At 46.6% G+C, this 15,671-nt stretch overlaps 1 protein-coding gene across 4 annotated transcripts in view; it reads left to right on the top strand.

The window, feature by feature from the left end:
* Positions 1-4,446: 4,446 nt before the first annotated feature.
* LOC140504262 (chloride channel protein ClC-Kb-like) overlaps positions 4,447-15,671 on the top strand; it is a 32,403-nt gene continuing 21,178 nt past the window's right edge. For 3 of the 4 annotated variants that reach the window (XR_011967033.1, XM_072609001.1, XM_072608998.1), the window contains exons 1-9: positions 4,499-4,700; positions 5,873-5,981; positions 9,931-10,059; positions 11,324-11,452; positions 12,565-12,704; positions 12,837-12,914; positions 13,675-13,753; positions 15,289-15,414; positions 15,546-15,630. Coding sequence is in view for 3 of the 4 variants with exons in the window: in XM_072609001.1 (XP_072465102.1) it covers positions 5,879-5,981; positions 9,931-10,059; positions 11,324-11,452; positions 12,565-12,704; positions 12,837-12,914; positions 13,675-13,753; positions 15,289-15,414; positions 15,546-15,630 (869 nt within the window). In the remaining variant the exon portion in view is untranslated. The other variant, XM_072609000.1, reaches the window with a different exon arrangement.

Consider the following 15,671-nt stretch of genomic DNA (forward strand, 5'->3'; position numbering starts at 1 on the left):
GGTTAGGGACAGGGTTCTTTGGGCATGTTGGTCTCTAACGTCATTTTTACTCTGGACTGAAATTCTGCTTGTCCCTTAGAGCTTACATCAAAGCCTATCTCTTCCAGGAATGAGTTTCCTGTCATCTCCATGGATCTCACCCTGTTCAGACTTTCTTGGACACTTGTGGTCAGGAGTTGTCTGATGGCAGAAACGGGAGTTTTCCTAACAGACCCCAAGGGAAGGGACTCTCCCAGAGGGCAATGATTATCTCCCCTTGGAGATGAGCTGGTCCTTAGGACAGGCTTTAGGTCCCCTGTTCACAATGGGGTTGCTCTGAGGGCATGGACTGAACCTTTTGGCCTCTGATACTCCCACTTTTCATCTGGAACTCTGGACATAAGGCAACATCAGTGTGAGGGGATGGATGATTGTACCTGGGGCTGAAGAGGCCACCAAGAAGGCCCCAAGGCCAGAAGGGAAATGAAAGGGAACAACTGAAAAATAGGAATTACATTTCAAATGAATCTTAGAGCCCAGAATGACAAAGGGAGGAAGGAATTTAGAACAGAGAATGGCAGAGCTGGGAGGAATCTTTGAAATGAGCGAATTCCTAATCTGACAGAGGAGGAGACTGGTCTAGACCCATCTCCTGGCTCCAGATCCGGTGTTGGGGGATGGGAGGGGCGGGGATGGAGAGAGACCACAGGGACAAAGAAAGGACTTCAGGGGTCACTGTGGAAGGGCACTGTAGTCCAGCCTGTACTTCCTTCCTTGCCAGCCAGTTACCTCCTGGGCAGGAGTCTAGGTCACTCTGCTTCAAGTGGGCTTAGGGGTTCCCAGCATCCATTGCTCTTGCCCAGGGCTCAGGGCTTCTTCATTGTCCAAGGTGAACCTGACTCACTATTCTCAGAACTGGGCTAGTGATGGAGTGGGAAGGCATCATGCAAAGGAGGTAGGGTAGGAGTAGTCCAAGAATAAGATTCCAGACAGGGAAACAGGAGCTGGCCAGCTAAATGCAGATACACCGTCATGATGGCAAGCCCCTGAGTCACTGTTGCTGGGTGAGAGATTATGTTCCCCAGGCCTGAGGAAGGACAGCTCCCTCCCTCTTTCTCCTGTCCCTGGGTCTAGGTCCGTAGGCCTTTGACACATATGCTGGGAATTTATCTTCCAAGTGCCCCTGGAAGGTCACCCAGTTTATACCAATGTCTTTGGTCAGAACCTGTGTTGCAGAATTATTTAGTTATATCTAGAAGGGTCCTTAGAACAGAGAATGACAGAGCTGGGAGAACACAGAATGTCAGCAATAGGAGGGGCCTTAGAACACAGAATGTTAAATAGGAGTCATCTTAGAACATAAGATGTTAGATCTGACAGGGACCTTAGAACACAGCTAGAAGGGACCTTAGTGATCATTTCAGTACCCAGTTGGACATGGCTGAAGCCTATAACTGGGCCAGCACTGGATGCCCTAACATCAGGTGCCCACAGGAATGTTGTCACCCATCCCAGTGGGACCAGAAGCCTGACTCCATTTTTGGACTCTCTCCTCCTGCCTAGAGCTATCTCTGTGCAGAACCCAGGGATGAGATGATTGGGCCCATGAGCTCAGCCATAGAAGTTCACACTTGCCCACCTGTCTAGCCAAACTGAACCTCAGGGCATATTCACCAGGAGCAGCCTTCCTCTGGCAACTTCTGAAGCCCCTTTAAGGGAAGGAGGACACCAGTAACTCTGATATGTGATGATAACTTCCATGACCCCCTAAGCACCCCATTATGGCAATGATGACCCCCAGATACTGAGAGGGAAGAGAATGGCCCTGGAGCTCTCTCTCTTTCTGCCTCACCCTCTCCCTGGCCTCACTGCCGTCATTGGCTCCCTGTGTATACAGTAACAGGATCTGCTGGCAGGCCCCAGGCTCTCCTGTTGATAGCCCAAACCTTGCCTCTGGCAGCAACTACCTTAGCCTATAGCCCCAACTGGCTGGCACCCCCAGAACATTCCCTCTGTCCTTCTGCCTCCTAGACTTCCAGTGTTCCAGAGTAATTGGGGGTAGGGGTCCATATGCTTTAGCTCTTCCTGCCCAGTTCTGAAGTTAACTCCTTAGAGGAAGAACCCCCATGCCTGGCCTTAATCCCAGGCACCACTCTTCTTTTCTGTGTAACTAATACGGATAGCCTTCTCCATCCCAGCAGCCCAGGCCTAGAGGCCCCCAAAGACAGAAGAAGAAGGCTGGGGAGAGCAACCTTCATATAACATAGGGAATCTGAAGGGGAGGACAAAGGTTGAGCTGATATCTTCTAAGGTTTCTAGAAGAGCCCCCTTTCCTAGACATTCTTTGGAATGATAGGATCACAGATTGAGGGGGGGAAGGAGTCTTAGTAATCATCATCTGACCCCCTCATTATACAAGAAACTGAGGCACTGAGACACCAAGTGACTTGCCCAAGGTCATATAGCTACAGTCAGAGCTCAGATTGGACCTCAGGTCTTCAGATTCCATGTCTAAGCACACTTTCCACTGTATCCAATGATTCAGATGTTGAGGCTGATGATGACCTAGAGGAAGGACCAGGAACATGGACTTGGGAGTCAAGAAACCTCTGCCACTTAATCACTGTAAGAACTTAGGTAAGTCATGTCTCTTCCCTGGGCCTCAGTTTCCTCATCTGTAAAATGGGAATCATAGTAATACCAAAGACAGGTATGTCCTCCTTGACGGTGGACAGATGACCCAAAGTGATGATCTGATGGTTGGGGGACAGAAATGAGATACAAAAACATCTCAACCTGGAATCCTGGGCTGAATGGGACAAGAGGACACTTAGTAGGGGGTAAATGGCTACTCCTACACTTTGGTTCAAGAAATGACCTTCGCCGGAACAATTCAAGGGAACCATGGTGAGAGAGCAGTTTTTATGGAGAACGGTCTGGGGGTTTTGTTGGATAATAAGCTCCAGATTAGCCATAAATATGACTGGGCAGCTCCCAAAGCTCATCAGACCTGGCCTGCATGGAGAGGCCTGGTGTCCAGAAAGAGGAAGTTTGATAGGAGGCTATTGCCCTAGAATCATAGATTTGGGACTGAAAAGGAATTCAGAGGGCATGCACATCAGCTCCTTCACTTTATAGATAGGGAAAATGTGTACTAGAGGAAGGGGCTGACTTGCCCAAGACCATCCATGTAGAAATGTCAGAGCCCATATTTGAAGCCAGGAGGTGGCACCATATTGCATAGAGCACTGTGGTGGGAATCAGAAAGACTCATTTTCCTGAGTTCAAATCCAGCCTCAGACCCTTCCTAGCTGAGTGACCTTGGGCAAGTCATTTCACCCTGTTTGCCTCAGTTTCTTCATCTGTAAAATCAGCTGGAGAAGGAAATGGAAAACTACTCCAGTATCTCTGCCAAGAAAATTCCAAATGTCTGAACATGACAGAACAACAAGAACACGTTAATTAGTGGGGTCAAAGTGAAATAGAAACAGGGGCCACTAATTTGGACATAAGGAGCCCTACCACCACATACTGATCCAGTTATAAAATGTAATTTTGTCTATGTCTTACTGCATTTTCATTTATTTTTAAACTATTTCCCACCTACTTTTTAATCTGGTTCAAGCCCCCTTGGGAGAAGCATTTGGCCTGTGGGCTGAGGAGATAATGTTGTTCTGACTGGCCTCAGAGCAATGAACTGGGAGTACTAGGATGGGGGAGGGGCAGAGCTGAAGAAATATGGATTTAGTTTTGTTGTAGAGATGCATCCATCATCTAAATACTACCTGAGGCCTTTCCCAGCTCTGACATCCTGTGTTCTAAGGGCCCTCCCAGCTCTGACATCCTGTGTTCTAAGGGCCCTCCCAGCTCTGACATCCTGGGTTCTAGGGCCCCCCCCCAGCTCTGCCATCCTGGGTTCTCAGGACACTCCCTGCTCTGACACTCAGTGAGCCAAATGATGCTATCGTCATGCAAACAAAGATCTGCATCTTGAGCCACAGGACCTGGTTTAGAACCTCTGGGTTCTGCACTAATTACCTGTGGAAGCTTGGGGGAATCCATTCTCTAGACCCCAGTTCCCTCCTCTGTATCATGGACATGGGCTGAAGGACCTCTGAGCCCCCTGCCCCCACCTCTGAATCAGTGATTCTGTGAACTGGATGATGGAAGCCTTTGGTCTCCCTTTGAGGTTTCATGTTGCCAGCCTTGCCAGCTTCTCAGCAGCAGACACAGACCTGAGACTGCTCTGTGGACTGACTGGGCTCCTTGCCCTCTGGAAAAGGCTAAGGGCCTCATTCTAGCTCCTTCCCTCCATTCCTAGAGTAACTGGTGTGTCCTGTTCAGGTTGACTTGTCAAGGACATTCTAAACAGCCACTGTAAACTCTCCAGGCTTTGGGGAGGGGGGCAGAGGGGGAAAAGCCTGATTGGTGGAACTCACACCTGTCCAGGTGCAGCTGAGCCAGAGGGGGAGACTCAGAGTACAAGGTCTACCCAGCCAGATGGAGGACAAAGGTGAGTTGGTCAGAGGTGACCCTTTGGATGTGGGGGGCCCAAACAAATAGGATCCCTGGAGAAGCCTGAATCATCGTGGAGCATTGTGGGATGGTGTGTGTGTATGTCTGAAGCAGTCTAGGGAGAAGACCATTTGAACAGTACTGGTGGGATCAGAGAATCTGGACCAGAATCTTTGCTTTGCTGGGTCCTGGCTGTGTGACCTTGGGTAAGTTCCTTCCTCTCCTCTGGTTCTCCTCCCCCATAAAATGAAGGACTGGCCACATGAAACCTTGATTAACTTTTAGCTGTAATTCCAACATTTTTAGTTCAGGAACAAGTTTCTTCTCTGGGGATCTGAGGAAAGAGAGATGGAAAGAACCCTAGCGCAGCTTGTCCTATGGAAGTTAAAGGGCAGGTGGGCAGAACTGTTCAGTAGGTACTACCCAGGCACTGACTACTCCCCACCTACAAACACAGCGATATTTTGGGGAGAAGGAATTGTCTGCTTTTTTCAGGGATCCAGTCTAGTCTCCCTTTCAACCTTTCTTCTCCTCTAAGGGACTATCAGGAGACCCAATACCCAAGGGTGAGGCAGAGAGACCCAGAGAGGTTGGATGACCTGAGAGACATTGTACGTGAAGGCTGCTCTTTCTGATGCCAGCCTGGAGGGACTTAGCCAGAGAACTCTCCTAAAGTGTGCTTCCAGACACACTACCTGCACACATATATAGGAAACAGATATGTAATCCAGAAATAAAAACACACAGAAATAGACTCACACACACCCATTTCCAGAGATGACTTACCCCTACATGCATGCACACACGGCACATGCCACATACACATACACATATACCACACCTTCACATATACACATAACTCACATACACTGTACCCCCACATATACACATTATACAAACACCACATGTGCACATACCACACACAAACATACATACATCACATTCCCCTATCTCCCAGCTCTGAATTCTCCTCAGTATAATATACACATTCATATGAACAAGAGTTGAACTGGGCCTTGGGGAGGAAGGAATCCTAGGCTTTTAGAACAGAGCATATCTGAGCCCAAAGGGGTCTTGGAGATGATCTGCTCCAAGCCCTTCATGTCTCCCATGAGGGTCCTGAGGCCCAGAGCTGCTAACTCACTGAGGCAAGAGGCACAGTATGTGACCAAGCCAATTTTCTTTCCACTTCTCTCTGACCCTCTGAGATGAGTTTCTGACTGGAGACTGGCTGAGGGGGTGCTAGGGGGTGGGCTATGAGTGAGCAGTCACTACTAGGAGGGCGAGCCCACCCAGATCAGAGGAGGAAGGCCCCAGTGCTCTGAGCCACAAGGAAGGACTGGGCTGCCTAGCAGGGTCCTCCTGTCTATTCCTGCAGGGTCCCATGATGGAGGATCTGGTGGGACTTCGTGAAGGGGCTTCAGGGAATCCTGTGACCTTGCAGGAGCTATGGGGTCCCTGCCCCAAGGCCCAGAGCCGAATCAGAGGTGAGAGACCCTGCCTGCCAAGCTCCAGGGGAGCAAGGGGGCAGGGTCATGGGCTCTCTGGGCTCTGTCCCTTTCCCTGACCTGGCTACTTTTCTTCCCCAGCTTTCCTTTCTCTTACCCTCCCTCTCCATCCCTTCCCTGTTGCCTTTTTCAGTGGCCTCTCTCTCTCTATCTGAGACCACCTCAGCCCCTAAAAATAGCCCCTCCCCTAGGACTCAGCTTGTAATCTCAGTCCCTGAGTTGGACAGATGGGCAAGCTGTCAGCCCCCTTTCATCTGCCTCCTGCACTGTCACTACCAAATATTTCCTGGGAATGGGCAAAAGTGAAGTTCCCCAGCTTCCCTCTGAGCAGAGTGGGAGCCATAGATCTCTCTGTCGTTTGGAGTCAGGTGTCCCCTGGCCTCCCTCCCTTCCCCCTCCTCAACCTCCTGCCTTGGAAGGTACAGCCTGGGGCTCCCACCTCTTTGACTAGGCTTTGTGAGCACCACAGTGGGGTGGAGGGTACTATCCCCTCACCCACTTATGCTTATCCCTTATTTGGGAAGGTCAGCTGACACTGAACAGGTCACTCTAGACAGCATTCTGGGTGTACAGGATAACCTGAGGGTAATGTTTGTGTGTGTGTGTGTGTGTGTGTGCGTGTGTGTATGTGTGTGTAAGGGATCATAAGAGATAAGGCTAAGAAGGTGAGCTGGCCCCACAGTGAATTCCAGGCAAAAGGTTCTGAACAGGTCCATGATCCTAGGAGAATTGAACTCTTTCTTCCCTGGGGACCCTGTCTTTGTTAGACACTGAGGTGGAGAAGATACTTCTAGATGAATGGGTATCCCAGGTACTTAGCCTAAGGCTCAAGGTCAGGGCAGGGGTTGGAACCAAGATTCTGGAGGGGGGGGGGAGGGAACCTCCAGGTCCCTGGGGTGGGCAGAGGCTCCATCTGTCTCCTGCCTGGTTATTGGAGCCCTATTTCCCAGTCCCTGGTCTTGGAGGGCCTACCTGGGGGGATGGATTTTGCTTCCTTGTTTGCTCTTAACAGTAGTGTGGCAGATTTATGAGAAGCAGGAGAGCCTGCCTCCCTCTTCCTCATGAGGCTATAAATTCCCTATCACAGCAATTCTCTGGGAGGTGAGGCGGAAGTAGCTGGTCACACCCATCTCCATACAACCATAACCCCATGACTGGCTGGGCATGGCAGCATGCCCTCATCTGGTTCTAGCTCCCCTCATTCATGCTTACTGGCAGTCCCCAACCTGAGACTGGGTAGAAATCTGCCCTGGCATGGTTTCAGTTGCTGTGCCACCTTCTGCTGGCAGGATGCCTCACTACACTGTTTGCTTTCTCCCAACTGTCTCTTCCCAACCTGAGACTGGGCACTTATGTACTCTCAGGTTGGCAGGCTGTACCACCTTGGCCCTTACTTTCCCTGGTCTTCCCCCTCCCTCCCACTGTAATTAGCCTCATACTGACCACACTTCTGCCCTGACATGGGGTTCATTCCTAACCCAGTGCAGGTCTTCCAACAACCTGCAGATCCCTATGCCCTGAACCAGCAGTGTTAGAAGGCCACATTAACATTTAGCTGTAATTAAATAAGGCTGCATTCAAGAAACTTCAGTTAGATATACTTAAAAATGTACATTATTTTGTAAAAATCTAACCACTGTGTACTTACTAAGTTCAAAAATGATAACGATTTGTTAATTTTAAAGTTAACTAGCCTTTCAATGGCTTTATTGTGTCTGTTTTTTGTTGGAGAGCATCTGAACATTTGATCGAAGTGTGGAGGCCCCCAGTTTCAATTGATCCTCTAGATGGGTATCAATCATTTGTGACCTTAAGAGCATCTGGATTGGGTTAGGTAGGAGAATGGAGATTCACAGCAATAAATGGTTGAAAAGCAAGGAAGCATTTTTCAGGCATGTTGCCAAAAGCATGGGTATTCTACTGCATTTTTCCATATTTCAGTTGGATCTTTCTTAGCATCAAACAATGACTTTAAAATGTCATCTACTGAGAGCTCCATCAATTCCATCTGTAGGTCTTTAGGGTCCTTGGTGACATCAATTAGGGGAGGCTGAAATGCTAATTTGAGTGTGATGTGATGATTCTCAAAGTCAGTGAACCTTTCACTATATTCTTCAATTAATGGGTCTATAATAGCTATGTATTTTTCAGATGATTCTCATATATTATCCTATTCATCAATGACCTTTGCTAACTGAGGAAAAATGTTCATCTGAAATTTCCTTTTGAAGAAGTATTTAAAAAAACTTTTTAAAAAAATGCTTGGATTTTTTTTTTTTTGCCACATATCATATATAGACTTAGTTTTACCTTGCAAAGAAATATACAAGTCGTTTTGATTTGACATATCTCACACTAAAGCGACATTCCTATAGAAATCTTCATAAAATTTATCTGTTTCCACAGAGAGAAAATTTTGACTGACACCTGTCCCTGTGATAGCCAACACACTTTAGAATGATACAGCAAATCCACACTGAATACCTCATCATTCCACTTTAGCATGTTAGAAAACTAACGATAACATGTTACATTTACATGAATACTTATAACTTGTTCCAAAATGTCACTTAAAATAGTAGCTTTAGCACAGAGATTTTGCAGATGCAAGATACAATGAAAAGAAAGGAGAGCATCTGTATCTCATACTTTTTTTTTTTACGCTGTACAATAAACCCTTCATGTTTTCCTGTCATGGAAATTGTGACATCTGTATATACACTCATTAAATTTACTAAATTCAGTCCAACTTCACGACATTTATCTTCAAAGTTGGTAAAGATATCTATTCCCCATATTCTGCTTGCAAGAGTACCCAAAGTAACTTTTCTTAGCAAAGAGTGAGATATAAACCTGTGACCAGTCATTAGTATCAGTTGATTCATCCAAAGTGCTTGAATAATATATATTTTCCTTTTGAAGAATTGCATTAAGTTGTTGTGTTAAGTTAAAGGCTGATTCATGCTGCTGATCAGTTATGGTTCTCCTTGAAAGAGGCATTTGTTTGTACTTTGAAACATTACCAGGGTCTAAGCATCTTGTGACCTCGATAATGCATTCTTTCACAATGTCTACATCACTGAATGGCTTCCCTTTTCCCCCTGAGTATATAAGCTACTTTATAAGTTGCTTCAGTGGCATTATTTCTGGGTCTTATTGCTGCTTGAAAGAATTCTCTTTGCTTTTGCTTTTCTGCATTATAACCTTACACACCTCTTCCTCTAATTTAAAATATTTGTGGTCCTTAATGAGTGTTATAATGCTGATGAGCACTGAATTTCTTTAAGGTGGATACTGCAGTATCACAAAGCAATGAAATCATCTTATCTTTAGCAGAAACAAGATAATATTGAAATTCCCAGCCCTCATTAAAAAAATCTGTTTTCTTCCTTCAGTGTTCTCTTGGTCTTTTTTGACGTGATGGGCTGTTAAGCAAACAGAATTTAAAAATACTGTTGAGCTGTACAACTATTTACAAATTCCACTTCAAACAGAAACACAGTGCACCATTGTCAAAAGCTGATGACAGATGGACCTCCTTGACCCCAATTAACTCTTGGCAATCAGCTTTGTGTGGTAGTGGTGCCAGTCAGGTGGGAGAAGTTAGAACTAAATCATGAGCATAGCAGTTGTCAATTTAGCCCTTATGGTTTACTAATATTCTAATTGTGCCAGTCAATCTGGGAGAATTACTTCATTGTGACATTTTATTCTTTGGTATTTTAAATATATTCATTTAAAAATAAAATTAAAATATAAAAGATAAAAATGTATTAATAAAAATAAAAAGATTTGTTCTGTAAAATTTGGATTCCATCAAAAGGCCATATGTAAGGAGCAAGAAGACCACATGTGGCCTTAAGGCTGCAGGTTTCCCACCCCTGCCCTGCATGTTCTAACCATGACCATGACTCTTCCATTTTGGCAGGCTTTCTGGAGAGAGGGAAGAGACTGCTCTTCCAGGTGGATGAAGATTGGTATTTCTTGGTTGGCCTAGGAGTGCTCATGGGTCTTATCAGCTTTGCCATGAACTTTGTTGTCTCCAGGATTGTCCATGGTAACTATGGGTATTGCCAACCTGAGCAACCCTGTCCTTTTATATCTGTAAAATGAAGGGGAGGTCCTGGCTCAGGGGCATCAGCAATGCCAGCATGGTTGCCTGGCATGGGAAGAAGTCCCATATACCCTTTTCCATCATTGCATACCCCTTCTTCCTCTTCCCTTTTGTTCACCTTCCTATGGGAAATGCTCCCCATGCCCTTCCAGAAGAATGGTTATGGTAAATTCAGAGTCAGCAAATGTTGGATCTTGGAGGGCACTTAGAACAAAGAATGTCAGAGCTGGGAGGGCCCTTAGGACAGAGAACATCAGTGCTCGGAGGGCCCTTAGAACACAGAATGTTAGAATCTAGAATATTAGTGGCCCACTGTGCACTGACTGGATAGTCTGTCTATCCACTCTGCTCTGATTGGACACAATCTCTGTGTGTGTGTGTGTGTGTGTGTGTGTGTGTGTGTGTTGGGGGTTGGGGGCAGACTGTTGATGATTTAGCTTCTTCTGATGCCAGATGATAGGAAGGACGATGACAAATTTGGTCACATTCAGAGGATGGGTAAGCAGGGTGGTAGGAGGCCTGGAGAGCACATCATGGGAGAAGAGTTTGAAGGAAGTAGTATTGGGATGCTTAGAGAAAAGATTTAGGGAGGATAGGAAGCTGTTCGATGTAAAAGGGATTCAGTTTATTCTGTGTGGTCCCAGAGGGCAGAACAAGTTTGCAAGTGGTTGGAAATTTAGTGAAGCAGATTTTGACTCAGTGTAAGAAAAACTTGCTAACCATCAGAGCTGTCCCACAGCAGGATAGGCAGCCTTGGGTGGGGTGGGTAGTGAAGTCTTCAAGCAGTGGTTGGTCATCCACTTGGCCAAGGATGTTGAAGGGGAAATTTGTCTCCAGTTAGGGGTTTGACTACATGACCCCTGAAGTCTTAATTGTAGACTCTGTAACCTAAGAACACAGAATGTCCAAAGTGGCCAAATTCTTCCATTATATGGAGGAGGAAACAGACCCAGACAAAGTAAGTGACTTTCACAAAGTCACTCTTGAAATCATTAGCAAACACCCCTATCTTGAGGGGGAAACTGATTGTCTCTTCTGGTTACTACCCACTGTCCCCATGCCCAATCTTACCCTTTCTTGGTGACTCTTGACACTGACTTACCCGCTCAAGCCAGGAGCTCAGGGACATTTCAGGACATCTTCCAAAATACTACACTGGAAGCTGGCAAGGTCTTTTGGCCCTGTAACCCCCATGGTCCTCTCTTAGCACACATGTGGCTGTATCGAGAAATTGGGGACAACCATCTTCTTCGCTACCTCTCCTGGACTGTGTATCCCATAGCCTTGGTCTCCTTCTCCACTGGCTTTTCCCAGAGCATCACCCCATTCTCTGGAGGTAAGAACCATGGCCTGAAGTCCTTTTTCTCCAGGAAAAAAGACAACAATAATAGTATTGTTTCAATAGCATTCTTAGACTTTACACAATCTCTGTGAAGAAGGCAGTATAATCTGTTTTGTTTTTTTTTAAAACAGAGGGGGAAACTGAGACTCAGGGAAGATTAGTGGATTATCCATGGCCATTAGTCAATAAATGTTCAATCTAGGATTTCAGCTCACATGTCCAGATTTTAGGCTCAATGCAACTCATGCTTCTTCCTACCCCATGCCATCCTTCTACCGGTAGTATCTTGAATTTCCATACTGGTTTATATTTTTCTAAGTGCTGTCCAATAACTTCATCTCAATGAAGGAGATCACATAAATATCACTATTTCCAATTTGTAGATGGGGAAACTGAGGGCAGGAGAAGGGGGGAAAAGATTTGCCCAAGAGAAGATCACATTAAATCAGTAGCCAGGCCAGGACTAGAACCCAGGTTTCTTGACTCCTTTTATATACATCTACTGCATCATAATGGACAGTACTGGGGGTGGCACTGACCAAGGTGATACACTGGCTTGGGGGTATGAAGTTAGAAGACCCCAGAAATGAAGGAGGCCTATGAGAAAAATCCTGGATCTCTACATGGAAAGCGTGTCTGGTTTGATCAGAGGACCCAGCTTCAAAACCTAGCTCTGCCACTTTTTTGTGTGACCCTGGGCAAGTCATTTATCTCTCTGGGCCACAGCTTCTTCATCTGTGAGTGAGGAGGGATAGACCATAGGACCACAGCTATGGAGCTCAAAGGAACCTCAGAGCTCACCTAGTCCAACTCTCATTTTACAGATGAAGAAAGTGAGGCCCAGAATGGTCAAGTATTAGAGGTAGCATTTGAATACAAGTCTTTGGATTCCAGAGCCCATATCACATAGCCTTCCTGTCATTATGGGTTGGGGGGAAAAGGGGAGAGATAGGGAGGAATAGTGAATTAGGAGATATCAGCTTCAGCCCTGCCAGTTTTTGTCTTGGTTTTCATGACCAGTAGATAGGGGTTTCCATACTTGTTGATCCCCATGTGGCTGAATAAAATCGTTTGCTCTCTCCTCCTCACATTCTATCTACTATTAGGATCTGGAATCTCAGAAATGAAGGTCATTTTATCTGGTGTAGTTCTGGAGGATTATTTGGATATCAAGAACTTTGGCGCTAAAGTAGTAGGCCTCACCTGCACCCTGGCCTCTGGCAGCACCATCTTTCTTGGCAAAGTGGTATGTGCCCCTGGGGGAGGGATGGATGGGAGGACAGGGGACAGTTTATATGCCTCAGGGATGAGTGTGTGGCTGCCTGGCATATGGGGCACACCTGCCTGGCTTTGTTCATCCATCCCTTCTTCTGCCCAGGGACCCTTCACTCATATTTGCTGCATGATTGCCGCCTACATGGGCAAGGTGCGCATTTCAGCCCTTGGAGAGTATGAGGTAAGGTCTGGGGCTTTGGGTGGTACAATGCTCATCTTCTGAAGGCCTTGGCTCTCTGCTGCAGAAATCCCTGGGCTCTGGCTGAAGAGTCTGGGAAAGATTGGGAAAGTGGGATAGCACAGGGAAACTGCAGGACCATGTCTAGTCTAGGTCATGCTCAGCTTGGACATTCTGTGTTTTAAGGTTCCTCCCAGCTCTGACATCCTGTGTTCTAAGGATCCTTCCTGATCTGCCATTTTCTGCCATTTTATTTTCTAAGGTTCTCTGACATTTTGTACTCTGGGTCCCTTTTACATTCTATTTTCTAAGATCCCTTACAGCTCTGATACTCTCTCTTCTAACATCCCTCTCAGCTCTGACATCCTGTGTTCTTCCAAGGTTTCTTCCTGCCTGGACATTTAACATTCTGAAGTCTGTTTTGTTGTTGTTCAGTGGCTGAGTCATGTGTGACTCTTTGTGACGCCATGCCAGGCCCTTCCTTCATCTTCTATCTCCCAAAATCTGTCCAAATTCATTTCACCCTCTGGCATTCCCTTTCCCTTTTGCCTTCAATCTTTCCCAACAGCAAGGTCTTTTCAATGAGTTCCCTTCTCATTATGTGGCCAAAGTGTTTCAGTTTCAGCTTCAGCACAAACGTCCCTTTTAGCTCTGGTTTTAAATGATTTTTACAACCTAGGGTGGGGACATTCAGAACTGGAGGATGTCTGGAAGCCAAAAAGGGGACAGGACCACTGGGTCCTAAGATCTGTCTTTTCCTCAGAACAAGATCAAGCAGAATGAGCTGTTGGTGGCTGCAGCAGCAGTGGGTGTGGCCACTGTCTTTGGGGCGCCCTTCAGTGGTGAGATCTGGAAGGAGGGAGGGGAAGAACAGAGCTCCCCCCTCCCCCAGTCCTGGGGTCTTCCCATTGGGTTTTTACTCCCTTACTCCAGGTCCGTTCCTCTCCATAGGCTCCATAGGCTCCCATCTCTTGGTTTTCCTGACCCTAGGGTGGAATGGGCCTTCAAATTCCCACCCCTGCCCCATTGTCTTGGATCCTGGGAGTTGTGTCTTGTTTGAGTCAAGCTAATAGATAGGCATCTGCTTCTTAAGCACAGGCCTTATGCCCAAACCTTTGCAGGAGACAGAGAAAGAGAAGTTGAAGTCCCTTCTCCCCAGGTGTTTATGATTTAATTGGGGAAGATAAGACATGAAAGCCACTGGGAAACAATGTAAGACAGCATTCAAACTAAACTGTTATTAGAACATTAGGGGCAGGTAGCTGGTGCCATTATATGGAGAGCTCTGGCCCTGGAGTCAGTAAGACAGATCATCCTGAGTTCAAATCTGGGAAAAGACACTTCCTGGCTGTGTGACCCTGGGCAAATCACTTCACCCTGTTTACCTCAGTTTTCTCATCTGTAAAATGAGCTGAAGAAGGAAATGGCAAACGACTCTAGTATCTTTGCCAAAAAAACCCCAAATGAGATCACTGAGAGCTGGACAGGACTGAGCAGCAATATTAGAACTGGGCACCTACATTAGGTGGTTCAGACTCTGAGTGCTTTAGAAATGTAGAGAATAAAGAATAAAAAAAATGGCAAAGAACTCTCCCCACATGCCCGTGGTAAAGGGAATATTATGAGGAGGCTGAGACCCAGAGGATCTAAATTTAGCAGTTTGGAATCAGAGTCCCTAGGGTCAAATCTTGACTGTCTGTGTGACATTTCTTCTCTTTGGGCCTCAGTTTCCTCACCTGAAAATAAGGGATTGGACTTCAAGACCTCCAAAGTCCTTTCCAGCTCTAAATCTATGATCCTATGAGCCTATGACTTATCCAGGGTTGCTGTCACAGTGAGTATTGGACCTGAGATTTAATCCCAGGACCTCTGACTCTAAATGCAGGGAAGTGGATTTCCCCAAGGTCACACAGCTAAATGTCAGAGACAGAAGTAGAGAGAGCTGTTCAGCTTTGGAGTCAGAGGTCCTGGGTTCAAATCCTAGTTTATCTCACTAGGCTTCAGTTTTCTCATCTGTAAAATGATGGGGTTAGGTTAGATGACCTCCAAAGTTCTGTTTAAATCTGTGACTTCAGCATTCACACCTGTATCTTCTGACTCTAGACTCAGGCTTCTGTCTGCTACACTCTGAACAGGAGTGAATTAGGGAGGGCTTCCTGGAGAATGTGGCATTGGAGGTAGTCTAGGTCCTCCATTCCTTTTTGGTCAGGGAAAGTCCAGTCTGAGAGTGAATGGGGGAGGGAGGAAGGAGGCTTCCACTTGTAGCTGGGAAGTCCAGCTGAGTGGGGAGGGGGGGAGGGAGGGAGGTGATTGTTAGTCATCAGGTCTAGGGGAGAGGCTGGGTTGAGCCTCTTGGGGCCGGTCCCTCCCCACACAGGGGTCCTGTTCAGCATTGAGGTCATGTCCTCCCACTTTGCTGTCTGGGATTACTGGAGAGGCTTTTTCTCCTCAGTCTGTGGGGCCTTCATGTTTCGGCTCCTGGCTGTCTTCAACAGTGAGCAAGGTGAGTGTCAGGCTAAGAGTTTTTGGAGACTTCCTGCTGGGAAAGGGGCTTGAGAAGTGTGGGTGTGGGGGCAAGGCAGATTAAGCTAAGGATCTGAGGTGTGATTCCTTTCTACTCCATCTTTCCCCCAGAGACCATCACTCCCCTCTTCAAGACTAGATTTCGAGTAGATATACCTTTTGACCTACCAGAAATCTTCTTCTTTGTACTGCTTGGGTAAGTAGGTACAAAAAAGGCTAGAGACCCACAGGGATGAG

This window comes from Notamacropus eugenii, chromosome 5, assembly GCF_028372415.1.
Source record: "Notamacropus eugenii isolate mMacEug1 chromosome 5, mMacEug1.pri_v2, whole genome shotgun sequence".
Lineage (NCBI taxonomy): Eukaryota > Metazoa > Chordata > Mammalia > Diprotodontia > Macropodidae > Notamacropus > Notamacropus eugenii.